The 27,654-nt window shown below is 40.8% G+C and overlaps 1 protein-coding gene across 4 annotated transcripts in view; it reads left to right on the top strand.

The window, feature by feature from the left end:
* The window catches only part of LOC137344561 (partitioning defective 3 homolog), a 735,052-nt gene that overhangs the window by 512,566 nt on the left and 194,832 nt on the right, over positions 1 to 27,654 (top strand). For 2 of the 4 annotated variants that reach the window (XM_068007634.1, XM_068007608.1), the window contains exons 16-18: positions 13,866 to 14,049; positions 23,037 to 23,185; positions 26,144 to 26,191. In XM_068007634.1, the coding sequence (XP_067863735.1) occupies positions 13,866 to 14,049; positions 23,037 to 23,185; positions 26,144 to 26,191 (381 nt within the window). The remainder of the gene's footprint in view (positions 1 to 13,865; positions 14,050 to 23,036; positions 23,186 to 26,143; positions 26,192 to 27,654) is intronic. The other 2 variants (XM_068007617.1, XM_068007624.1) reach the window with 2 other exon arrangements.

Here is a 27,654-nt window from a genome sequence, read left to right as displayed (position 1 = left end):
CAGGCAGTCTGTCCGGGCCTCTGCTAATTCTGCTTTTAAGCTGTCCACTACAAAGTGTACAAGAGTGGCACAGTCTATTATCTTGTCACGTCTCTGTTTTGCCAGTATTTATATTTCCAAAAGATATTACCTGTCTAAAAGGCGCATGGGATGGTGACATTTAGTTTTGTTTGCTCTTTTATTCTCCATTTCTAAAATGGTTTCCCCAAGAACTAAATTAACGTTGTGCTCTTTGGTCCAAATCATTTTCTTCCTTTGTTTCACTGCTGCAAACTACTCACAATAAATGATTACTTTAAGCTGACACTGGAAAAGGAAATGTTGTCTTTGTGCTGCATCTAACAGTTATTTTCTTTCTTTTTTAATTTGCTGTGACAGTTTCCATTTCCATGGTTAAACCTTTGCATAAGCTGCATGAAACTGGCAGGTGGATAAATTGTTCTAGCTATGGCAGTCATAAAAAGTGAATCAGACTTCAGCTGCAATCAGTCTATTTACAGGACAGTTACACATCAATATTTCACTTGTCGAAGTATACCTATCAGTTTTTGAATTGGCTGTCTATTCACATTTTCTCGTCATCTTTCAATACACCCTTAGTCCCAACCCTTGAATAGTTATTCCAGGAAGCTTTTGTGAACATGGACTTATTAAGAACGGGAATGAGATTGATCCAACTGTTTTCACCTTGTACCTTTACATCTGGCAAGCAAAGGATTCATTCATCTCAGCAGCCTAGAATGGGCTTAAATTGAGTGCCCAGAGATGAAAGGACAGTGTTCCACGCTACCAGGGTAACCAATGACAACCAGTGCTTAAAACCACTCATGATAAATGATATTTTGCAGATTTATATTTTTGTTTTATAATAATTTTCTTTTCTTCTGTGCCACAACCTACTCTCCAACAAAGTCAGGCAGGGAACCTGCTATCATGTCTCTGTAACTGACCACTCCAAAGCATACGAGAGGTTCCTATAACTGACCATTTTGATGTGTGAGAGCTCTCTGTAACTAAACCCTCCAGTGTGTGAGTGCTTGCTGTAACTGACTGTTGTGAGATGTGCGAGTGCTCCCTGTAACTGATTGCACAGGGGTACGTGAGAGATCCCTATTTTGACTCATCTGAGTTAAAGAATCGAGTGGGTGCCCACTCATGTAAACTCTTGATCTGACATCGAGTGCTGCCTTTTGATACATAAGTGTGCTACAGTTTCACAAGATTTTGTTTCAGACTTGCAGTATTTAAAATTTTAGTCAAGGTATACATTAACATTTGTAATTTCAATTGGAGTGATGCAGGAGAAGCTGGGAGAGACTATTGGAGACTGCAAGTTTGTCCCTAGTCAGTGATTTGAATAATGGGTTTTATTTTTGTTCAGGAGCTGGTTTAAAGAGGACAGCACATCTATTAGTTTAAATTTTAACTTTGTGGTTTATTGAGAGGATTTAGTTATGAGCTTTGGATTTTTTAAGAAAAATCTGAGTTGCGATATGTCAATTCATAGTCCATAGATTTGCCTCAAATCAATACTTGCCATCATATATGTAACCTGGTCTGTTTTATAGAATTTGCAGAGAAACCGATGTAATTGCCTGTCTTCTATGATCCAAAACCTGCAGATATTGTAGATGATGTGCCTTTGATGTTCACTATCTTTTTAAAGACCTTGTTAGTTCCATTTTTAAGCATTAGCAGTATTTTAAGAAACAATTTTAATCAACTGAATATGAATTTGTAATCCCAAAAGTAAAGACAAACCCATTTACTTCATAAATGCTCACTCAAAATCTTTTAAGGACAAAGATAATATTGTACTGGGTGCGGTTGTGCGATACAAATAATTGCTACACTATCAAGTTTTAACTAATTAAGAAAAGCCACACGAAACAGGAACTGAACAGAATCCTTAGTCCTGTATATCTTTTTAAAAAAGCATTGCCTTCAAAATAAGGATAAATGAGAATAAACAGCAGTATAAAAGGGTGACTGTAATTATGGTAACTGTGAAACAATTGCCTTAAAATATCCAGGTACAACACTAATTGCTTCCGCACACTCTCAGAATACTTAATGACTGATTCACCCAGTTAATTGCTAGAATGAGTACAAATCTTGGAGAATTGACCCAGAGGTATGTTTGCTAGGTTACTGGTGTCTTTAAGGAACCAGACTTAATTTTGTCCTAATAAATAGGGATGGGATCATTGATGCAGAGGTAGGCATATAGAATTACATAGAATTTACAGCACCAAAACAGGCCATTCAGCCCAACTTGTTTTTGCCTGCTTTTATGCTTCACCTGAGTCTGCTCCCACCCCTCATCTACCCCTATCAGCATATCCTTCTAAAACATGTAAGCATAGTGCATCAGGGAAAATGGTCAATATTTCTATTACGCTCATGTATTTCTATAGTATCCTTGTGTACAGATACAATTAACCTCCTTATCTCCAGGTAATATAACCAAAGTTTACCCAGTCTCTTATCATAGTTAAGTGTGGACTTTCTTCAGGACATTATACTCTTTCTTATGTGAGGTGCCAAAAACTAAATACAGTATTCAGATAAAGTTCACCACTTTGTAGAACTGAAGTAGTGCCTCCTTACTTTTATTCTCTATATCTGTTGTAGTGAAGCCCAACATTCCATTAACCATTTTGTGCCTGAAAGTTAGCTTTTAATGGCTCATGTTCCTGGGCTGTAAATCCCTTTGTTCATCTACCCCCCTTCCAACATAGTTCCCAATTTAGACTGTTTTCCTGTGTGCCATTCTTACATCAAATATGTACTACCTCACATTTTGTTTGCTAAATTGCATCAGTTATTGTTCTGCCTACTCGCTTAATCTATCTATTTCCTTTTGCAATTTTTTGTTTGCCTCTTCACAATTCACTATACCTCTTAGCTTATTTTTATCTGTAAACCTCAAGTGCAGGCCATTTATATACAGTGTGATCTCTGGGGTTGTTACTGCTTGCCAATCCAAGAATAAACAAGTACATGACTAAGCAGTCCATTTAGCCAGGTCCAAAAACTAACACCTGTTTTTCTTTCTCTTGAGAAAAGACTGAGAGGGTATATGGTAACAGTTTTTAAAAGTATGGAAGTTTTGGACAAATTGGATCCGAGTAAGCTTTTCTGCCATAGACAGAAGTTAAGGAATCATATTTACGAATTAAGGACAATAAAAGAAACACAGGAGGAACTTTTTTTTACTAAAAGATGGGAAGTGCATGGAGCAGATTAATGGCAAGGGTGGTGGAACAAAAAATCTTAATAGGTTTCAAGGACAGGTTCTTGTCAACAAATGGGATTCAGGGTTATTCGAAATGTACCAAGGAATAGTGCGTACAGTTGGGTGGATAGACCAAAGGTCATCTCCTGCCAGACTGTTACATAGTAACATAGTTATAGTAATAGAGTAACAGCATACAAGGCTATAATTCCATTTCCACGTTCTACAGACATTCGTAAACAGCTTTACTCTTGTAGTTTATGATGCCAGAAAACTGACTAAATTACAGATCTCCTAATCCAGTGCCAGCTATTTATTATGATGTTTATTGATGCTGTAGGTAGTTATGATTCCAAGTCGACGTTCAATTTATAATTTTAAACATTCCAATGAAAATTCTGGGGTGGGGGCATGGGGAGGTTACCATTTCATTTTATATCATTTAAATATTTACATCTTATTGTCTCTGGCAGCAGGAAGAATCTCAGGTTTTGTGTTCTGGCAACTGGTCTAGAGGACAATGGGGGCTAAATTCGGCCACGCAGTGCCCGTTCTGTAAGCGCTGCGTGGACTCCTAAGCCCCGAAAATGACGTCCGAAATGCGGTCACACGCATCTGATGTGATGTGTGCAGGACACCATCTTGGTAAAGGGGTTTGCGCACGTGCACCCAATGAACGCCGCATGTAGCCAGTCAACAAAGCGGCTAATGCTGGCTGCACGCAGCAATCATGGAGATCATCAGGCAGAGAATGAATGTTACGCGTTGCCTGCATCTCAACCAACGGGCGCACCGCGATCCCAGCGCCCATTTTCGGGGGTTAACCAATTTAACCCCCAATGTGTACAGACAATGGAGTATTTTAAAGAACTACATATTGAAGAATGTTTCTAGCACCTAAGTTAACTTGTACAACATACTATAATGAATGGGATGTGCATTACTTAATTATAAGAACTGACAGATGTGATGTTAGGAAGACAAATGAGCACATCTTATACCTTTTAAGAGACGAACAAAAGAAACCTGTGAGAGAGGGTAATCAGGCAAGTACATAATTACATAGAATGGAACAATTTCACATGCGTTTTCCAAAGCAGCAGATCGTAGCATGATTTTTTTTCCATTAAGAGATATGTGCAACATTACACAGCAAGGGGAAGGAGTCACTTTTCTCTTGCTTGTGTGATATCGGCAGTAGGTACACAGTGGTCCCACCGCCGACAGTACAATATATTGTAAAGGAGTTGCAGAATTCTTTCTTAGGGGCCTCCAACGGGAAGCAGAATTATTCGTGTTAGATTGACAGATGTAAAATGAGAAGAATGGTGATCTGAGGACAGGGGTCTTCGCTTTGTTAATGCTCTCCTGGTGCCCCATCGTGAATATAAAAGTATCTGAATATAAATGCGGATCTGTTTTAGCACACAACTCCTTTTGTACCAAGCCACTTCCCATTGTGCAGGACATCAGTAAACTGGACTGCTTTCCATGTAGAGAAGGAGAACATTTGGCCCATAGCACCTGTGCTGTTGCAAACACTTAAACTGGAATTGTCTACTCCAAGCTCATTTTCCTGTCTTTTCCCCAACACTTTTTTATTCTTCCTTTTCAAATATTTATGCAATTCCCTTTCATATTATGTTATAGTCTCTGCTTCAATATCTATTAATGGTAAAGCGTTCCATGTTCTAATAACCTGTGGCGTGAAAAAAAAATCTTCTAATTTCTTTGTTTTCTTTGGGGTCTTGAGAATGATGGAAGGGATTTTGAGAGAGGGAATTCCCATTGGTTCCTAATCGCCAACAACAGGGTGTTGACAGAGGATTGTTTGTTTGCAGGATGAAGGTGGATGTCAGAAGATGTTTTTCACACAGGATTTTTAGAACATGGATTGCTTTACTAGAAGTCACTATTGAGGCACATATTATAATACCATTTAAAAGTGAATTGGATAAGTATTTTGAAAGGAAGACTATAAAGAAATTTGGTGGTGGGGGGGTGGGAGGAATGAGACTTGGAGAAGGCAAGGAAATTGAATTAGGGTTCATTGCACCAGATGAAGAGCTGACACTATTACAGAAGTGATGGGCTGAATGGTACCTTCAGTGTTGTCATTTCTGTGATTCTAACTCACTTATTTCCTTCAGAAACTACCTCCAGAGACTAATTCTCAACTAATTCCTCACATTTCAGAAGGAATTGGTTAGTTTCAGCCCCAGTGATCACCCAAGCTGATTGCCTTTCTCCTGATTACACTTTCGGACTCCTTTTCCTTTTCTTGTCACCACCTCCCAGCCGTTCCCTTCCTTCCCACCCAGGTGCACCCGTGATACGCAACATTTGGGATCAAACTTTCTCTTCATCCTATGCACTGTGCAGTGCATTGAGATATTTCTCAAGTTCAGCAATCTGCTGCTTGAGTGTAGTGCCTTGATGGTGATTACTGCAAGTGTATTCTTCATGATTCTCCTGTTTCATTATTCTCAGTTTGATGTTCAGTGAACTAAATGGAGTCATTGCTAGACTTCAGCTGAAGACAGTAGCTTCATTTTAGAAGCTTAATTGTTTTTTGGTGTTAAATATCCTCAAGTGTTCTTGAGATTGAATTGCTGAATGAATGATTCAACAGATAACATTGTACAGATTTGTCAGTCAGCTATTTTTCATCTGCTGTGTATAGGAATCTTCATTGAGCATAACATTACATGTCAAATGGGATATGTATTTATCAGGATCCAGCTCTACTCAAATAGTATTTAAGAACACCTTCGATTGAAATGTTGCAGAAGGAGTGCATGTCATTGATGTTTTGAGGGTACAGAAAATAATAAAATTCTGCCTATGAGCAATATTGTCTGGAAGTACATCTAAGTTAACTCAGAAACGCAAGCTCACGTAAAAACTTGGAGTCTCTATTAAATGTGGAAAGTTTATATTTTTGGATTGGAGACATTGACGGTCAGAAGGCATATTCAACTGTGGTGGGGGCGGGGGGGTTGGACATCACATGATCTTGTTCACGTTATCAGAAGAGGGACCTTGGTTAAGACTTTTCCCTCTAATTTAGCACAGATTGGGAATAGAATGCTTTTGAGAAATTATAAACAAGAACCCAGTTGTTTGTGTTTGGGAAGATCTAAGTCAATTTTAAACTTACTAATAAAGTGAGTTGGTGTTTTTGGATACAGAAACGGATTTGTGGTTCCCAGCATGCCCATGTGTGAAAGGATCCCATTGTTTTGCAATAGAAAATTACGGGTTGGTGAAAATGGAAGGTTGGGGAAGTTTATTGTCACTTGCTCATTTTTCAAGTTTTTAGGATTCATACATATTAAGTTTATCTCTGTCTTATGACAGTCGTCATATGACATACTCAAAAGTGCTGCTGATCAGATGTGAGAGGCAGATGCCTTTATGTAACAGTATATTCCGTAAGCAATCCCACATCAATGGATTTAATGAACGTTTACGTAACAATGTTGGAAAGAAGCCCTTTTCCTAAAATTCATAGGCTTTTATTTTTTTATAAAAAGCTTAGTAAATAGCTAATGTGTTCTTTTTTGTGTAACAGTGTGCCGTTGAGCTGACATTTCCAGTCGTACAGGGGAATAAGTGACTGCAACCGTACAGCTTTTCTACAGATTTAGCATTAATTTTATCAATTGTTTATCATGAAATAGTGACCAACAGCATCCTGAATCCTGGTTGCAGCAAGCTTTAATAAGGGATCAGTTTCTGTGCTGGAACTGCTTGGAGATGTTCTAAGTATCATTGCACTTTACTAGAATGGATTCACTTCTGAGTGCCCAACTAATTTCCTCCTCCCCTTCCCCTGAAAGTACGTTCACTAAAAAGAAACAATACTGTAATTATATTTATTTGGTACTGTAGGCTGGGATAGTTTGGAGTGAAATAAGACACCGCCATTTTCAGATGATCCAATTCTCATTGGGTCCTGCTAAAACATGGTTATATTTTGGCTAAATTTGAAACATACGTAAGTTGACAATATAAGTATGGAAAAAAAACACATTTTCCATTTAATTGTGCTTTAGTGCACAACATGTTGTATTCTTTGGAAATCCTGCAATTAATAAACTTTCTGGAGACCTTTGCAATTTTATTCTAACTGCAGGCTCTCTGGTTATAGACACAGTCCGTTATTCAAAAAAACTTAGGCAATAGTTGAAAAATGACAATGCTGTGTGACAGTGATAATGAAGTCATAATCTGTTTGTACTTGGTGACTACACAAACTCCCAAATTAATCTGCAGAAATGTCTGTAGGATGGATTTAGCAATAAACAAAGTCGACCTGATTAGGAGAGGAAAAAGGTTTGTGACCCTGGACTTTCTTAGTACTTCAGTCTTGATAAATTTATGCCATAAATTAATTGTTGTCTCAGTTACCATTTTTAAACTTAACTCTTCATTTTTTTCTCCTCCATGTACTTCAGAATAACTACTTAAATTGTCACTAGAGTATGGGGATGATCTGAGAAACTCTACTTTTACACATGGCTTGGCATTCACAGGTGCCTGCATTCCCTTGGCACTAGGATAGCATTGGCAAGCAACTGATGCTTGTGGCATTTACTTCCCCCTTGCAGCTATCTGTGATTCCATAAAATAGCACTGCTCCCTTTTGGTGTCAGAAAATAGATTCTTATGGAATACCATTGCAAGGCAGAATTATCCAAACTCTTTCACTTCAAAATCGCACATGGCCAGGAGCAAGTTTCCTCACATTGGGTTGAGGTGAGTTATTTTTCTCGAGGAGTTAAATCCCAGGATTCAAATGCCATCCCCTATCACTGTCCCATTTAGACACATATACCACAGTCCTTAGATGACGTTATAAAAGGAAGGCTACTTTTGAACCCCACAATTCAATTAATTGTGAAAAAAATAAAATTGATGGTTATTTTTATTTGAGCATCCAAAGCAAATATTTGGACATGTGCTCAAAAGTAGGTTCAAGACATTTTTATATTGGGTATCTAATTTTTATTGCCTTTCTAGACGACAAGCACCATATGGAAATTAAAGTAGCATTTTTGGGGAAGCATTCGTTTAACTTTGTTTATCGAGTTAGCAGTACTTACTGTCAAATTTGTTTTCCCGCCGCCCACAAAAAAGCCGCTTGCATCGACTTTGTTTTTGCATTCTTTTTTGTTTTCAATGCATCAGAAGCACTGCATCAAAACTGATGCGAATGGCTGTCCCTTCATTTCAGTCATTAGTTGTTTTGGCTGAATGTAATCTGGAAACTCTGTACAATAAAACCAATTGATTGTGTTCGTAACAAGGCCAGCAAGCTGTAATGTTACCCAAAGGGGGCTTCCAGGCATTGGGCCATTGTAATGATACATGTCTGAGATGTGTCTGCTCAGGTGAGGACCCTTGTGCCGTCGCAGGCACACGTCAGCAAACATCAGCAGGTTTTATTTAGCCACTGCAGACTTGAGCATCTACTTTAAATTGTCTCAGTCTGTCGACTTTAGAAAGTTTAAAACAAACTTTGGCAAATTACTCATCTTTAATTCTTTCCCCCAACCAGCCACCACCCCCCCCCCCCCCCACACTCTTCCCCAGACACCGAATTGCTTCTAAAGACAGTTAAAATGGAAAACCATTTAGGTTGTGAGTCCACAAGAAGTAGGCCATTTACAAACAGAATGTCTATGAATAAAAACATGTGGATCAACTGCATTTTTATTTTGATGTATTATGTATTAAGCAGGTACATTGGAGTTTTATTCAGAACAGTACCTGCTTATTACAGGCAATCAATCTTAACACGGCAGGGGAGAACAGAGACTTAAACTCATCACTGGAAGACGTTCTCCATGGCATGATCTATTCCCCTGAGATAGTGTGAATCTTGCACTTCAGTACTATGACAGAGACGCAGAATTACTCAAAGAGTAATCTCCTCTGTACCTAACAGATTATAGGTGGTTGCTGAGGAATTGTGATGGTTCCCAAAAGCATGAATTGAGAGTGATTTGGTGTTTTCAAGAGAGTAATGCTTAAAAAAAAAACACTGGTCTACGTATGGATTTCAACGTATCTTATTTTGACTGAAGTGATTTCTTTAACCATACTTTTTTGGGGGAGGGAAGAGAGAGAAAGGGTTTTTCTGTATAAGTTATTTAAGCCATTAGTTAATTTGAAATTACATAATAAGTCAGCGATGAAAACGTTCGATTTGATCTGTTGGAAGCTCTGGTATCATAATTTCCCTATCGTCAAATCAAACTGCATAATTTGGTTGTACCCAATTTTTTAACTAATCTGTATGATTTTAATGATCTAAGCACAAATAATTTAAGCTGCAGTCAAGTCGGTGTCCATCATTCATTTACATCATGTTAGCCTGTTTGCTGAAGACTTCAAACACCACTTTCTCATTCAGTGAAAGCCAGCAAGGCCATGATAAGCGTAGGGCATTGGGCTTTTGTCTAATTGGCCCCTAAAAACAACAAAATGCTTGGTTCTTCCTAATGTTTTAACTCAAAACTTTTAAAAGACAACTACACACGGCCTTTCCCCCTCCCCACCCCCTCACAAGTAGTCAATACTTTGGAGGCCTTCAACGACCTGTTTTGTTTTTAAATATTTCCTGATTTTTGAATTTTCTTTTAAATATATGAAAGAAGCAATCCCGTTAAGATAAAATTGTGAGTGCTAATAATTTGTAAAATAAACTTCCATATTTTGTTTTTTAATGGGCTAAAAATTGATAAAGAAGAGGTACTTGAAAGGCTGGCTGTACTTGTGGGAGATAAGTCACCCGGTCCGGATGGGATGCATCCTAGGTTGCAGAGGGAAGTAAGGGTGGAAATTGCGGAGGTAATGGCCATAATCTTCCAAACATCCGTAGATACGGGGGTGGTGCCAGAGGACTGGAGAATTACAAATGTTACACCCTTGTTCAAAAAAGGGTGTAAGGATAAACCCAGCAACTATAGGCCAGTCAGTTTAACCTCAGTGGTGGGGAAACCTTTAGAAACCATAATCCGGGACGGAATTAACAGTCACTTGGACGAGAGTGGATTGATTAGGGAAAGCCAGCACAGATTTGTTGAAGGCAAATCGTGTTTAACTAACTTGCTAGAGCTTTTTGATGAGGTAACAGAGAGGGTCAATGAGGGCAATGCAGTTGATGTGGTGTATATGGAATTTCAAAAGGCATTTGATAAAGTACCGCATGGTAGGCTTATTATCAAGATATCGGTCCATGGAATAAAAGGGGCAGTAGCAACATGGATACAGAATTGGCTAAGGGACAGGAAACAGAGTAGTGGTGAACAGTTGTTTTTCGGACTGGAGGGAGGCATACAGTGGTGATCCCCAGGGGTCAGTGCTGGGACCACTGCTTTTCTTGCACTGACTCACCAATAACCTGCTCACCGATGCTCAATTTGGTTTCCGCCAGGACCACTCGGCTCCAGACCTCATTACAGCCTTGGTCCAAACATGGACAAAAGAGCTGAATTCCAGAGGTGAGGTGAGAGTGACTGCCCTTGACATCAAGGCAGCATTTGACCGAGTGTGGCACCAAGGAGCCATAGTAAAATTGAAGTCAATGGGAATCAGGGGGAAAACTCTCCAGTGGCTGGAGTCATACCTAGCACAAAGGTTGTTGGAGGCCAATCATCTCAGCCCCAGGACATTGCGGCAGGATTTCCTCATGGCAGTGTCCTATGCCCAACCAGCTTCAGCTGCTTCATCAATGACCTTCCCTCTATCATAAGGTCAGAAATGGGGATGTTCACTGATGATTGCACAGTATTCAGTTCCATTCGCAACCCCTCAGATAATGAAGCAGTCTGTGCCTGCATGCAGCAAGACCTGGACAACATCCAGGCTTGGGCTGATAAGTGGCAAGTAACATTCGTGCCAGGCAATGACCATCTCAAACAAGAGAGAGCCTAACCAACCCTCTTGACATTCAATGGCATTACCATCGCCAAATCCCCCACCATCAATATCCTGAGGGTCATCATTGACCAGAAACTACACTGGACCAGCCACATAAATACTGTGGCTACAAGAGCAGGTCAGAGGCTGGGTATCCTGCAGCGAGTGACTCACCACCTGACTCCCCAAAGCCTTTCCACCATCGACAAGGCACAAGTCAGGAGTGTGATGGAATACTCTCCACTTGCCTGAATGAGTGCAGCTCCAACAACACTCAAGAAGCTCGACACCATCCAGGACAAAACAGCCCACTTGATTGGCACCCCATCCACCACCCTAAACGTTTACTCCCTTCACCACCGGCGCACCGTGGCTGCAGTGTGTACCATCTACAGGATGCACTGCAGCAACTCGCCAAGGCTTCTTTGACAGCACTTCCCAAACCCGTGACCTCTACCACCTAGAAGGACAAGGGTAGCAGGCACATGGGAACAACACAACCTGCACGTTCCCCTCCAAGTCACACACTATATTGACATGGAAAGATATCGCCATTCCTTCTTCGTCGCTGGGTCAAAATCCTGGAACTCCCTAACTAACAGCACTGTGGGAGAATCTTCACCACGCCGACTGCAGCGGTTCAAGAAGGCGGCTCACCACCACCTTCTTAAGGACAATTAGGGATGGACAATAAATGCCGGCCTCGCCAGTGACGCCCACATCCCATGAACGAATTTTTAAAAAATAGATATTAATGACTTGGACTTGGTTGTATAGGGCACAATTTCAAAATTTGCCGATGAAACAAAACTGGGAAGGGTAGTAAACAGTGAGGAGGATAGTGATAGACTTCAAGAGGAGAAAGACAGGCTGGTGGCATGGGCGATCACGTGGCAGATGAAATTTAATGCAGAGAAATGCGAAGTGATACATTTCAGTAGGAAGAACAAGGAGAGGCAATCTTAACTAGAGGGCAGAACTCTAAAAGGGGTACAGGAACAGAGAGATCTGGGGTATATGTGCACAAATCATTGGAGGTAGCAGGGCAGGTTGAGAAAGCAGTTAAAAAAGCAGACGCAATTCTAGGCTTTATAAATAGAGGCATAGAGTACTGAAATATGGAAGTCATGATGAACCTTTATAAAACATTGGTTCAGCCACAACTGGAGTATTGTGTCCAGTTTTGGGCACCGCACGTTAGGAAAGATGTGAAGGCCTTAGAGAGGGTGCAGAAGAGATTTACTAGAATGATTCCAGGGATGAGGGACTTTAGTTACATGGATAGACTGGAGAAGCTGGGGTTGTTCTCCTTGGAGCAGAGATGGTTGCGAGGAGATTTTATAGAGTTATTCAAAGTCACGAAGGGTCTAGACAGAGTAGATAGAGAGAAACTGTTCCCATTGGCGGAAGGGTCAAGAACCAGAGGACCTAGATTTAAGGTGATTGGCAAAAGAACCAAAGGTGACATGAGGAAAAATGTTTTTACACAGCGAGTGGTTCGGATCTAGAATGCACTGCCCGAGGGGGTGGTGGAGGCAGATTCAATCCTGGCTTTCAAAAGGGAACTGGATAAGTACTTGAAAGGAAAAAATTTGCAGGGCTACGAGGTTAGGGCAGGGGAGTGGGACGAGCTGGATTGCTCTTGCATAGAGCCGGCGCAGACTCGATGGACCGAATGGCCTCCTTCTGTGCTGTAACCTTTCTATGATTCTGTGTTATGAAAGGAAAGATGGTCAAGTCAGTTTTAGAACTGAGTTGGCATAAGTTTCTGAGGCTCCATATTCTACCTCCTGCAGCTTTTTCTTATTTCTGTGTAGTGGCACATTTCACCCGGTGCGACATGAAGCCTTCACTGCCATGCCTTCCAGTATGAGGCTGGTGAGACTGACCTTTGGAGCTGTGATATACTGACAGAGTAATAAAAATATTGCAGGTATTAAATATACCAAACAGAAGGTCAGGTCTGCAGATGGAGTTTTTTTTTAACTTAGGCACGTTAAGCATGTATGCTGCTCTTAAAAGAAAAGCACCTCCAACGGACATCCAATCATTTATGTTCGCCTGTTCCCCCCCCCCCCTCCCACCCTTCACCCCTCCCACCCTTCACCCCTCCCCCCGGTGTTGCACCATTTCCTAGCCAAGAAGACAGGTGTGCAAACATCCTGCTTCTGGGTCTCTGAGTGTGTTGCTATTGAGCCAGCTGTTAAGAGGTATTTGACAGTAGTTTGGGTTGACTTTGTGTCTTCTCTTCACCCCCTCTTTTTAGTTTTCTTGTTCTTTCTTTCCCTTCCTGTGGAGATGTGCCCTGCTGCTGTTCCACAGCTCTACCAGTAGTATAGCCAAGATCAAAAAGCATGGTACAGAATGAGCACAGCCTTCCATTTATTAATACATTAATGTTTTCAAATTGAGCAAGATAATTATAAATTCATTCAGTGAAGGAAAACATGTTTCTCTATTCATGTGAACAATTGGGATTCAGTACTAAAATTAGGAATATTCATTCACATCCTTAACTTGGACATGGGGTTTTATCACATCTGTAATATGTAACAAGAATGAAGAGTAGATTGAAAGTGAAATGTTTGTGGCTTTAAAGGTATTTTGTAATTTAGATTATAATGTTGTGTGAAGTGCGTCTCAATCATCACATGACTTGTGTGTTATTTTTGTACTCAATCCTCATTTCTCTAAACAGGTAACTGCCATATGTCTCCGACGGTGAACATGACCCAAGATGACATAGTTATTATTGAGGATGACCGACCACCTGGCATTCTTCCTCGACTGTCCAACCAGTCATCTGTGGGTTACCATCAAGAAATGAATTCTATAACTTCTGGTGTTTGGGTGAAAGAACCTGATAAAGATAAAATTGATGGGTAAGAGCGCAGTTTCAATCGAGCATTATTCCTTTCAAAATGGTGTTTTCCTTCAAGCTGTTGTTGCTGATGTTCTATTAAAAAGATTATGTTGTAAAAAAAAAGGAAAATGTGACCATAAAAGCTGTGTGGGTGGTGGTAGTACTTTTGTAATGACTGTGATATTTCTCTCTTTCATCCCCTCGCCCCCAATCACCCCATTTCCTTTCTTTTCCACCAAACCGGTGTTGACGTGCTGGTGCACAGTTCCATGGTCATCAGAAGCGATTGCTCTTGAATATTGGCAGGTTTTTTTCCAACCTGGAAGTATCACAGCTGAGCCCATCCTGTCTAACTCTGACATCCACGTGCACTTTCCAGCAAAGGCCACTTGATAGAGTCAGAAGGCCAAACTCCTACCTATTTTTTTTGTTTGTTTCTCTTCCCCCTCAGCTCCTCACTCTTATTTGGGGATGAAGTGGGTAATTATTGCCACCACCCCTCCGTCACCAAGATTGGCTGAATCAGCACAGACCATGGATCGAACCTGAGAATCTTTTGGTCAGTGAGGCTTACGACCTACCATGTTACCTGAAGCCCTTCCATGATAACTTTCATAAAATTAAAATGTTATTTGGTAGGCCTGACTTTCAGAGAGATTTTATGCTGCATTTTTAAAAATAATTTAATTATTTTAGAATTCAGCACGCCAACACTGGCAATTTATCAACGTAACAAATCAGCTTGAAGATGTCACTGTAGACTCTTCAAGTAGTATCATTAGACAGCAATGTACTTTATTCATGTCTATTAACTTTTCCAAGCAATTATATAAGTAGTTGAGATATATATCATGAAATGACTAAAGCAGAGAAAAGTTAATTTCCCTTTGGCCATGTCCTTGAACATTATGTAAATCACCTAAAATTTAAGATTTGTGAACATGATTTTAGAAGCAATTTTAATTTTTTAAAAATTCTTTGTCTCTAAAGCGCCTAATTAAGGTCTAGTAGGTTGTGCCAGCACAGCATACTGGTGCGACATGGTGGCACAAGATAGATGCCCTCCACTGACTTCCTGAGTTGTTACACTCTTACCCAACAGGTCAGGGATAATCTGTGACATAATCTTAGGAACATAGGTACAGGAGTAGGCCATTCAGCCCCTTGAGCCTGTTCCACCATTCAGTTAGATCATGGCCTGAATCTTAACTCCATCTACCTATGGTTTCGTAATCCTTAATATCTTGCTTAACAAAAATCTATCAATCTAAGTTTTGAAATTTTCAGTTGACCTCGTCTCAACAACTTTTTGGGGGAGAGAGTTCCAGAATTCCACTATCCTTTGTGTGAAGAAGTGCTTCCTGACTTCACCCCTGAACAGCCTAGCTCTAATTTTAAGGTTATGCCTCCTTGTTCAGGACTGCCCTACCAGTGGAAATTGTTTCTCTCTATCTACCCTATCAAATCCTTTAATCATTTTAAACAACTCAATTAGATCACCACTTAATTTTCTATACTCAAAGGAGTACAACCCAGTCTATGCAACCTGTCCTCATAATTTAACCCTTTTAGCCCCAGTATCATTCTGGTAAATCTATGCTGCACCCCCTCCAAGACCAGTATATCCTTCCTGAGATGCAGTGCCTAGAACTGAACCCAGTACTCTAAATGGGTTCTAACCAGAGCTTTAAATAACTGTAATGTAACTTCCACCCCTTCGTATTCCAGCCCCCTTGAGATAAAGGCCAACATCCCATTAACCTTTTAAATTATTTTTTCATTTGTCCATTAGCTTTTAGTGATTGTGCCACATAGGTGTTTTCAACTCTTAATATCTGACTAAAAACTGGTACCTGCCTTCAGCCACAAGAGCAATGTGGCCTGCTGGGACCTGCAATGGAGCGGGCAGGGGAATGTATTGCGAGAGAAGATAGGTGAATATCTAGAATGATTACTTGGAGTCTGAATAACACCTTCAACTCTTGAGACCATTAATATTGTTTCGTTTGCGATAACTTCATATGCCACACAAAAAAAAAACTCACTCACCAAGTCCATTGGCTGTGAAGAATTCAAAGCTCAGGAGTTCTGATAAAGCTCCATTAGTCAGTAATTTAAATGAGAAAAGGGCGCATTCACTTTTTAAGGCTTTAACCAATTATGCTGTAAAACCGATGGCATTCTGAAGCGCCTCGAATTTGTGCAGAATGATCGTCTGATCTGACCAGGTTGTAATTTTACAACTGAGGTGAAGCACTAGTGTCTGACGTTCTGCTGTAATAGTCAAAATGTTATATGCATAATGCACAAACTGCATCTTCAATTAGTGAGAGCTGGAAGAGGAAAAGCTTCAGAGGGTTCAGACTTATTTACATTTCTCAAGAACCTATGAAATAGGAATACATATTTTCCTTCTTTTGAGTTAAAAAGCTTGATCTTCAACTTAAGTGTGTCAGTAGTGACAGGCCTGATTATAGACGATGTGCTTGTATTGTTGGCTTGGGGATGATTTTTGAAACACTTCAGCTCTGCTGCATTCACAGAGGCATGTCAGTTCACTAAAGAATAAATAAGCATCACATCCAAAAACTTGCCAAAACTTACACAGTGGTTTGAGCAGAGCCTGAATTCCTGTAAATCCGAGTATGAAGCAACCATTACTGATGGTGTGCAAGCTCACACATACCTTTGCAAAATTGTAATGTGCGAGAAAATGGGTAATGAGTAATGGCTAGGCAGAAGTGATCAGGTAAGAATCAAGAAATTCTAGTTGATTTTTTGGAATCTGAATAACATCATGAACTCTTAACAGATTTAGTTTTGTTTCATAGAATCATAGAAAGTTACGGCCCATCGTATCCATGCCAGCTGAAAAAGTGCTATCCAGCTTAATCCCACTTTCTAGCACTTGGTCCATAGCCCTGTCGGTCACGGCACTTCAAGTGCAAATCTTTGTACTTTTTAAATGAGTTGAGGGTTTCTGCCTCTACCACCCTTTCAGGCAGTGAGTTCCAGACCCCCACCACCCTCTGGGTGAAACATTTCTTCTCAGCTCCCCTCTAATCCTTCTACCAATTACTTTAAATCTATGCCCCCTGGTCACTGACCCCTCTGCTAAGGTAAACAATTTTACAACACCAAGTTATAGTCCAACAATTTTATTTGAAATTCACAAGCTTTCGGAGGCTTCCTTCTTCCTCAGGTGAATGTTGTGGAAATGAAATCCTCGAACCCTTCGCATTTATAAATCACAGAACAATGTCTGGTGATTACAGATAGTCTTTCCAACTGCCCGTTGCCACGGCAATCACAGTGTGCAGACAGAGAGGTGTTACCTAAAAGGCCACCGAATATACAAACCACCAAAAAAAAAGAGAGAGGCAGAGACATAGAAAAGGCAGCAAATGACCCGTTATATTAAAAACAGATAACATATGTTCGCTGGTGGGATTCCGTGTAGTGTGATCCCGGTTGAGGCCGTCCTCATGGGTGCAGAACTTGGCTATCAATTTCTGCTCGACGATTTTGCGTTGTCGTGTGTCTCGAAGGCCGCCTTGGAGTATGCTTACCCGAAGGTCGGTGGCTGAATGTCCTTGACTGCTGAAGTGTTCCCTGACTGGGAGGGAACCCTCCTGTCTGGCGATTGTTGCGCGGTGTCCGTTCATCCGTTGTCGCAGCGTCTGCATGGTCTCGCCAATGTACCATGCTCTGGGGCATCCTTTCCTGCAACATATGAGGTAGACAACGTTGGCCGAGTCACAGGAGTATGAACCATGCACCTGGTGGGTGGTGTCCCCTCGTGTGATGGTGGTATCTGTGTCGATGATCTGGCATGTCTTGCAGAGGTTACCGTGGCAGGGTTGTGTGGTGTCGTGGACGCTGTTCTCCTGAAAGCTGGGTAATTTGCTGCGAACGATGGTCTGTTTGAGGTTGGGTGGCTGTTTAAAGGCGAGTAGTGGAGGTGTGGGGATGGCCATCGCGAGGTGTTCGTCCTCATTGATGACATGTTGAAGGCTGCGGAGAACATGGCGTAGTTTCTCCGCTCCGGGGAAGTACTGGACAACGAAGGGTACTCTGTTGGTTGTGTCCCGTGTTTGTCTTCTGAGGAGGTCTATGCGATTTTTCGCTGTAGCCCGTCGGAACTGTCGATCGATGAGTCGAGCGTCATATCCCGTTCCTACTAGGGCATCTTTCAGCGTCTGTAGGTGTCCATCGCGTTCCTTCTCGTCTGAGCAGACCCTGTGTATTCGCAGGGCCTGTCCATAGGGGATGGCCTCTTTGACGTGGTTAGGGTGGAAGCTGAAAAAGTGGAGCATCGTGAGGTTGTCCGTGGGCTTGCGGTAGAGTGAGGTGCTGAGGTGCCCGTCTTTGATGGAGATTCGTGTGTCCAAGAAAGAAACTGATTCTGAGGAGTAGTCCATGGTGAGCTTGATGGTGGGATGGAACTTGTTGATGTTATCGTGTAGTCTCTTTAGTGATTCCTTGCCGTGGGTCCATAGAAAGAAAATGTCGTCGATGTATCTGGTGTATAGTGTTGGTTGGAGGTCCTGTGCAGTGAAGAAGTCCGGCTCGAACTTGTGCATGAAAATGTTGGCGTATTGGGGTGCGAATTTGGTCCCCATGGCTGCTATTTCCCTCTGCTAAGGGAAATAGGTCCTCCCAATCTACTATAGCTCGTGCTGTCATAATTTTATACACCTCACATAAATCTCCCCTTAGCCTCCTTTGTTCCAAACAAAACAACCCCAGCCTATCCAATCTGTTTTCAAAGCTAAAATTGTCCAGTCCTGGCAACATTCTCGTAAATCTCCTCTGTACCCTCGAGTGCAATCACATCTTTTCTGTAATGTAGTGACCAGAACTGTACGCAGTACTCAAGCTGTGGCCTAACCAATGTTTTATACAGTTCCAGCATAACCTCCCTGCTGCTATATTCTGTGCCTTGGCTAATAAAGGAAAGTATCCCGTATGCCTTTTTAACCACCCTATCTACCTGTCTTGCTACCTTCAGGGATCTGTGGACATGCACTCCAAGGTCTCTTTGTTCCTCTACACCTCTCAGTATCCTCCCATTTATTGTGTACTCCCTTGCCTTGTTTGCCCTCCCCAAATGCATTACCTCACACTTCTCCGGATTGAATTCCATTTGCCACTTTTCTACCGACCTGACCAGTCCATCGATATCTTCCTGCAGTCTGCAGCTTTCCTCCTCACTATCAACCACACGGCCAATTTTTGTATCTTCTGCAAACTTCTTGATCAAGCCCAAACCATTACTATATATCACAAAAAGCAAAAGACCTTGCAGAACCCCAAAGTTTCTTCCACTTTAATGAGTGGATGGAGTTAGGCTACAGATCAGCCATGATCTCATTGGATGGCGGAACAGGCTCGAGGGGCTGAATGGCCTACCCGTGTTCCAATGTTCCTAATCCATTACCTGATGAACCAGGCTTTTTTTTTGGTAAACTTTTGATGTTATCATGTAAGTGTTCCATGAACGAATCACTTGGTGGTGTTTTCTCCCCACCCCCTTCTCTTAAAGGTACTGACTTTTGCAATAGTCCTCTGGTGCATCACTTCACTGACCATTCTTCACGTCTGAGCCCGGACAATGAGTGTCAGTAGACTGATCATAGAGGACATCATTGTTGAGGCCGATGCTGTCTTCATCTGACACCATACATGCAGATTTTACAGCATCTGTAACTGGATAGTGATCAAGAGTGGGAACTGTGGCAGATTTTTTTCCCCCCCTTCCTGGACCAGGATATTGTGGACAATTGTAGTGTCTCAACTGCTGCGTTGGCTGAGATAAGCTAACTCAACACAGACTGGGCATTGAATTTGGAATCTTCTGGAGTGTGTTGGTCAGTATTACACGGATCTCTTTATGGAGCTGTACTTGAAAATCTCCAGCTTTTTTTAAATTATTAATCAGGAGAGTTCAAAGTGCAGGATAGTCCAAAATCTTCTAAAATCCTATGGTTGTGCTAAGGAGTCGTAGGAAAACTACTGTTGTTTTTAATTTCCTGCTATTAATGGAGGAGATGATGATGAAATGAAGGCAAGTGGTAGGATTTTGCCACCAAGTGTGGGGATAATCATATGAATTTGGACAAAGGGTTATATAAACAGGAGTGACATCTGTTCTGAATTTGAAGAGGCGATAGAAGCCTTCAGAAGTTAACAGTAGGTCCTTGATCAGAATTATTTTGCAATTAAAGAGTAAGGCTGAGGATAAATTTAAATTTGAATATGTCAAGAGGAGGAAAGGGGCCAGAATGAAGCTTCATTTAAAAAAACTATGCACTTTATTAGTGTGCGATAGTACATTCATAATGTTGAAAGCTTTTTTTCGGAAAAAAAATTAGAATGACCACATTCTTAAAAAAAAAACCTGATAGCCTAAATCATTCACATCTTAACTTAGTCATCATTTGTTGACCTTTGTATTTAATCTTTTGTCCTCCCAGCTAGTTTCTTATCAACTGCAGATGAGTATTCTAAGCACCAATTAGATTTCTTTGAGTGCCAAACAGTTAAGCAAACATTTCTACAATGATTTAAAACATCATTAATACTTTAAAAAAAAAATCTTTCAAGCCAAGCTACAGATGCCTGCGTGGCTCACTGACAAGTTGACAGAAGTATGAGTCCGTGGCAGAGCATAATTGACAATATTTAACCTGGTAGTTCAGTGGGAATCTGTGTGCAACTAATCCTAACTATGTGCTGATTGAATTTGAGTAATATTTACTTTGTTACATATACTTTGGTACATATCTGAAATTATGATTATTGCTGTGCGTTTAATAGAAATTAATCTTCGATCTTATGTGAGGAAAACAGTTTTGTTTTCAGAAAACAAATGGTATATAATTTATACTGGCCATAGATTTTCTAAGCAAGTAACTGAGCATGATTTCTTGCTAAACTTGTAACAATGTGGTTACAGTTATTCGTCCTGTAGAGGGGATAGTATTACTCATCAATAATGTCGGCCACATTGGTATGACATAGAATCAATTCAAACTAAGTTAGAGCCCACATAATATCATTTAAGACGGAAGTATTGGGGAATGATTAAAAAGCTGAAATTTGGGCTAGAGAGGAGGGGGATCAATGAGCTACGGTTCCTGTTCCTGATTACGAGCCAGTGACTCCTGTTGGAAATTGCATGCGTGTGGATTGTTAGATTGGTGCTCATTTGTGATACCTTCCACGGTAAAGTAGCCTGCCAGCACTCACCGTTTGCGCACATGAAGAATGGTCGGCTTGGTCAAGTTAACAGAGTGCTGGCAGCAAAATCAGCGCCTTTAGGATATGAGAGAAAATTGGTGGAATAAATGCCAAGATCTTTGTTTGTGACACATATGACTGTTGGGAATTAGTTTATCACCATGTAAACCCATTGATTAGCTTATTGTGTTGTAAATATTCCTAGGTATCTATTGTTGTCTATAGTAAATGACTAGAATAAATCCATGCACTCTTGGTTGTTTGCTCAATAGCAGGCTAACTCCCAGGGCTTGAGAGAGTTTGCTACTGTATTGTTTGTAAAGTAATGGGTGCAATTCCAGTCTCATCCACTTAAGGATGAACCTGTTTAGTGCGTATTATCAAAAGCAAATTTTCCTCCTCATTTCTGTGAAAGTCTATTATGTTAAGCGTGAAACAATAATAGTCATTTTCATTTTTATATTTTTCACTCTCAGCTTACAGTGTCACTTAAAAGGGAAGCACATTCTGCTGAACGGCCCTCTAATTCTTGGGAGTAAATGACTTGAAGGGAATTTCTGTGCATTTATCCGTCACCTGCTCCTTATTACCATGTTTTATGCATTAGAATTGTAACTAATATATAACGTGGAATCAGATATTCTGTATAGAATTCTCCCTCTTAAAATATATGAAGTTCTATTCTTGTAATGAAGGGAATGGTGGCTGCATGAAGCACTTTCTGTTTATTGTGTTCCTGGAGTGGGAATTCATGGTATCGTTTGAATGGGGAGAGGTTTATAGAGGTTTATACAAATTTCAATCAGCTGCTTATAGGAACATAAAGCCCACTCCATCCACAGAGCATGTGCAATCAACCAAATCATGTCCTATCCCACCTAATTAATCAGTTGATGGAAAGTTCTGCATAAATACTTGCTGATCACCAAGGTAACTCAGCAGTTCTCCAGAATATCAGTCCATCTTCACTATTCAACCCTAGCGTGCTGCCTTTTTCAAATAGCCCTCACAATGCAGCAAGCTTGTGTGTCTCCTCCTAATAGGGGGTATCTTTGTGTCTTTCTTTTCTCTCCTTTCTACAGTGTATGTGCCTGTCTCTTGCCTGATGCCTCCTTAATGTGTGCAACTCTCTGTATCTCCATAACTCTTCTTCCCTCACCATCCAAACCAAACAAGAATGGAGTTTGCAATTCACGGTTGTGGACCTCTTGCATGGTACATAAATGTAGCCATTTTTTCATGCAGATATTGAATGTTTGTTCTCTGATGATTCCATGTGAGTTTATACTTACTCGAGCAGAATTTCTTTCACAAAAGGTCAGCATCACATAAAAACTACATTGTATTTCGCAAGACAACTTCATTTAACATGCAGCGACAGGATATTCTGTGATTGACATTGCAAGTAATCACACACGAGTTCAAACGCAGCAAGCCACTTTTCCTGCCAAGAGTGAAAATGACATTTTCAACACTAGTTTGTGCAGTTTAAGGACAGGAGTTTGTCTATTACATCTGGTTCACTCGAAGTGTAGATTTTGATGAGCAGCAATTCCTACCTTGTGTCTTTCTGAGTCAACGTATTGTGCAAGCACGATATAAAAACACACAAGTTCTTTTGGAGCCTTTCCTCAATGAGACAGTGCCACTCAGAACAATGACCTCCCTGCAGCTGCTGTCAGAGTACAGAGTTAAGAGTTATCATACTGATTCTTTGTTTATAGTCGTCTTTTTAAAAAAAAATTTGCTTTTCTGTTTCTCTAGTGTTTTAAGTCCAGATGTCGATCCTGCCGTTGCCTTTCAGCGAGAGGGATTCGGACGTCAGAGCATGTCTGAAAAACGTACCAAACAGTTTGGAGATGCCAATCAGCTGGACTTTGTTAAAACACGGAAATCTAAAAGCATGGATTTAGGTAGAACCCACAGTATTTTCTATCTACATAACTATGTTTTCTTTTTATAGCTGGTATCTCAGATCATCTCAGCATCCCTGCTACCATCCTTTTGATCAACAAATTTATGGACTTCAGGTCTTTGCTGGTTTGTACCAGATAGTAAAGAACGTGGTTCCTTAATAATGAATAAGAATTCACTCATAATTTGCCCATTTTGAATGTGTTATTACAGCCCACTAAGTAGGGTTCAAAAAGATTTCCTTTGTTGACTCATTAGAATTGTGCAGAGACATTCTCCTCCTATTAACCTAGTCATGGGTTTTCATTATTGACGATGCCTTAACACTTGGACACACATGCCCAAATGTCAAATATCTCAATTGGGCACATATGGACAGCCCTGTGTTTAACCCATTTCATGTGTTCTGTTAGATAAGCTGGAGAACTGTTTGGATAACAGTCACCAGGCTATAGCATTGTTGCTTGGTCTCCTAGCTGGAGGATTGATGTCCAGTAGTTTGACCTCCTTAACTGCATATTACCTGGACCAGAGAACTTCGTTCAGTTCAGCAAACAAATGCTAAAGAAAAGAAAATTTGTGGTGCTCTGAAGACTAGCATTACCTAGGAAGGAATTCCACTTAGGTTGTATGCAAATAAATTTGAGATGGGAAATATATAAACAGAAGACCACATTCCAAAAATATGAATATATAAATACAGTATTTTTACATTATTTTGTTGAGGTAACTAGATGAAGGACCAAAGCCCATAATTTAGTATATCACCAGATAGATAAGTATATAAATTGGGCTAAGCAAACCATTTTGCTGTGGAACTGTTTAAACATAGCAAAATGATAGAAATTTGCCCAGCATTGCAGCCATAGAGATTTAGAAATAAACGATCAGACGTCCCTCTCTTCTGAAAGTTCCGTGCAAAAAAGGCAGCATGAAAATACGCAGTCCTTCATATAGATGTTGGATGAAAGGCAATCTTCTATATACTAGCCCCAATAGTCCGGTAGCCTACACCACTCGCTGTCCCGCCCTCATGCATGGTCACTTGCACAGATTATATATGGCTACCCATGTGGTCCGGCATGAGTTACCCCGACGGGTAGCGGGGAAGTGCAGAAAAATAAAAATCTTTGGTAATAAGTTGGACTGACTGTAGAAGTAAATGCAAGATTTATATTTATACAAATTGGTAGTTTCAAAGGGGACATTTTGCCTATTTTTTGGACGAGTGGCATAATGCACTGTAATGTATTCAACTCACACCTTAACAAGCAACCTACTCCCCAACCCTCACCCTTGCTGTCCTTGAGCCAACCAGATGGAGCCATGTAAAATGAGTGGCTTGTTGATGACCCTTCATATCCACCCTTGAAGAGATGCCTGATCTCGACTGAGCAGCTCCCCCGCAACTGAGGTTAGGAACTCCGGCAGCGTGGGGGTTTGAATCAAATGCTGTACGTTGGAGCCACTAATTTTAATAGTTACAAACAAAGCATCTGCATATTTTGAATCATTTGCCACTGAACTGTGGATAACTCCATTTAATCAGCACTGAGAGGATCACTGTTGGTTATGTTTCCTACACTGGATTCTGAATAGAATGATGCACTTTAGAATAAGTTTGATTCTGCCGATGTGTTGTACAGTTTGGCTGATAAGACTTGCATTGTTTTTATGTCAAATAACTTGCGAAAACTAGTAGAGTAGGATTTGATGATAGTAATTGATCCGGCCAGTAGCACAAATGACCAATATAACCACTGATCATTGTAGTCGATTCCCCATGGTTACTGCTGCTCAACTCTGATGCACATTTTAAGTAACTGATTAATCAGCTGCTCACTCTCTTATCTTGATATCAGTGCTTTTTATAACTATTGGTCTTGGCTCATCGGTCGTGCTGTTGCCTCTGAGTCATCAAGTTAAGTCCCAGTTCAGAGATTTGGGTCTGATGCTTCAATGCAGCACTGAGGTAGTGCTGCACTGTCAAAGGTGTTGTCTTTTAGATGAAACACTAAACCGTTTGCCTGTTGAAGTGGATGTGTCGGGCTTTGGGGCGTCCTGAAGACGTAAAAGGCACTATACAAATGCATGGTCTTTCTATGACTGTTAGTTGATTTTAATATCCCTGCTTTTACTCCTAAGCTAGCACCCAAGTAGAATGTTGCCCAGCCCTAGCTGATAATTTAATCACCTCAACAATGTTCTGCTCAGACTGCTGGTTTGGGACTAAATAAATGTACCAAAAAAGCAGGGATATTAAAATCAGTGCCGAAGATGATGAGAGGGTGAGTAGCTGATTAATCAGATGATTCAAGTGCCTGTCAGCACTGTGGAGCCAGGTAAGGCATCATAGCAGTCCAGCACGAGCTGATCACACGGTGACACAATTACAAAGCATAAACTGGTCACAGTGAGATTATGTTAAGCTGAATTTATTGCAAGAAGATGCAGTACTCTCACCTGCCTCCTATTTTGTTTTAAATGGGATTCATGGGCTTTCAAGAAATATGATTAGAGTCTTGTTGAGAGTTCCCATTTTCTTCAGTCTTCGTCCATGGCGAGCTGAAAATCATTTTCTAGATTTGTCGCTTCATTAAATTATTACAACCCTGCTGAAATAGTGAAATGATAGACTGCTGGCATATCACTGAATCAATGTCAAAACTACAGAGATCTGTGTGTTATGTGTGCCGCTTTAACTTGAAGTAATGCTCTAACACAAAATAAAGTAATGATTTTCAAATTAAGCTTAAAACACCTCGCAAGTAATGCATGATATTGAACAAACTCTTGAAGGATGACAATTACAATCTGTGTGCCTGCTTGTCAAGAGATATGATTTGCATGACTTGTAACAACTGAGACCTCTAACTTGGAACGTGGGGGGTTGGAATGAAGCACGTGGAATGGGGGACACTAACCTCGTTAATTTTTGACCTTTTACCTTTTGGCAGTAGCTGATGAGACTAATCTTGATTCCTTGGCTGAACAGATAACCACAGGTAAGGATTGTCAATAACAACCCAGTTGCTGTAGCAGCGTAAGTGATGTGGCAGGAACATTGTTACCATGACTACAGCAAACAGTCATTAAAATGCCTGAGTTGTGCATTGTGTATGTTTATCACCCTTGCTGCCTGCTGTATGAGTTAATTCACACATGCTGATTTTCACTCATTTCAAATAAATCATAGCCAAAGGAAAATAAGATTTTGAAGAATCCACTAGGTAGCTTATTGTTCATGAAAGTCAAGTGAGTTTTTGTCCTGGTGCTTTTATATGGTGATCATTTTTGTCAAACAGAACAGAGTTACAACCCCAACTGATGATGATTGGCAATTGTAAATGGGTAGATGAAAATCTTTAATGAGCATTATACTTGAGCTATGAGACGATATCAAAAACATACTGATTTGTTCATGCATGCCGGGCACAATTTGAAGACCATGGAATTTCCTCAAGGCCTTCCTGCTCTGCTGCTGTAACATTGGCAAACAATGGTGGACACCTCGTTTACCCATGTAAACAGGGTTTCTGCCAAAGTTAAGCGACAGCAGCCCCGAGAAAATTCATCTCCATGAATTAGTTGAATAATTGGAAAAAATTTTTGTGTCTTGCTCAATTCCAGTTTTATGAAAGTATTGTATTTAGAAACATAGAAAATAGGAGCAAGAGTAGGCCATTTGGCCCTTCGGGCCTGCTCCGCCATTCAAAATGATCATGGCTGATCATCTAACTCAGTACCCTGTTCCCGCTTTTTCCACATATCCCTTGATCCTTTTAGCATTAAGAAATATATCTATCTCCTTCTTGAATACATCTAATGGCTTGTCCTCCACTGCCTTCTGTGGTAGAGAATTCCACAGGTTCACCACCCTCTGAGTGAAGAAATTTCTCCTCATCTCGGTTCTAAATGGCGTACCCCGTATCCTGAGACTGTGACCCCTGGTTCTGGACTCCCCATCCGCCGGGAACATCCTCCCTGCATCTAGTCTGTCTAGTCCTGTTAGAATTTTATATGTTTTGATGAGATCACCTCTCATTCTTCTAAACTCGAGTGAATATAGGCCTAGTCGACTCAATCTCTCCTCATACGTCAGTCCTGCCATCCCAGGAATCAGTCTGGTAAACCTTCGTTGCACTCCCTCCATGGCAAGGACATCCTTCCTCAGATAAGGAGACCAAAACTTCACACAATACTCCAGATGTGGCCTCACCAAGGCCCTGTATAACAGCAGTACGACATCCCTGTTTCTGTACTCAAATCCGCTTGCAATGAACGCCAACATACCATTCACCTTCCTAACTGCTTGCTGCACCTGAATGCTCACTTTCAGCGACTGGTGTACAAGGACACCCAGGTCTCGTTGCACCTCCCCTTTTCCCAATCTATCACCATTCAGATAATCTGTCTTTCTGTTTTTACAACCAAAGTGGATAACCTCACATTTATCCACGTTGTACTG

Source organism: Heptranchias perlo, chromosome 2, assembly GCF_035084215.1.
Source record: "Heptranchias perlo isolate sHepPer1 chromosome 2, sHepPer1.hap1, whole genome shotgun sequence".
In the NCBI taxonomy this organism is placed as follows: Eukaryota; Metazoa; Chordata; class Chondrichthyes; order Hexanchiformes; family Hexanchidae; genus Heptranchias; species Heptranchias perlo.
Note: the sequence above shows the minus strand (reverse complement) of the source record. Positions and strands in the feature narration are given on the sequence as shown.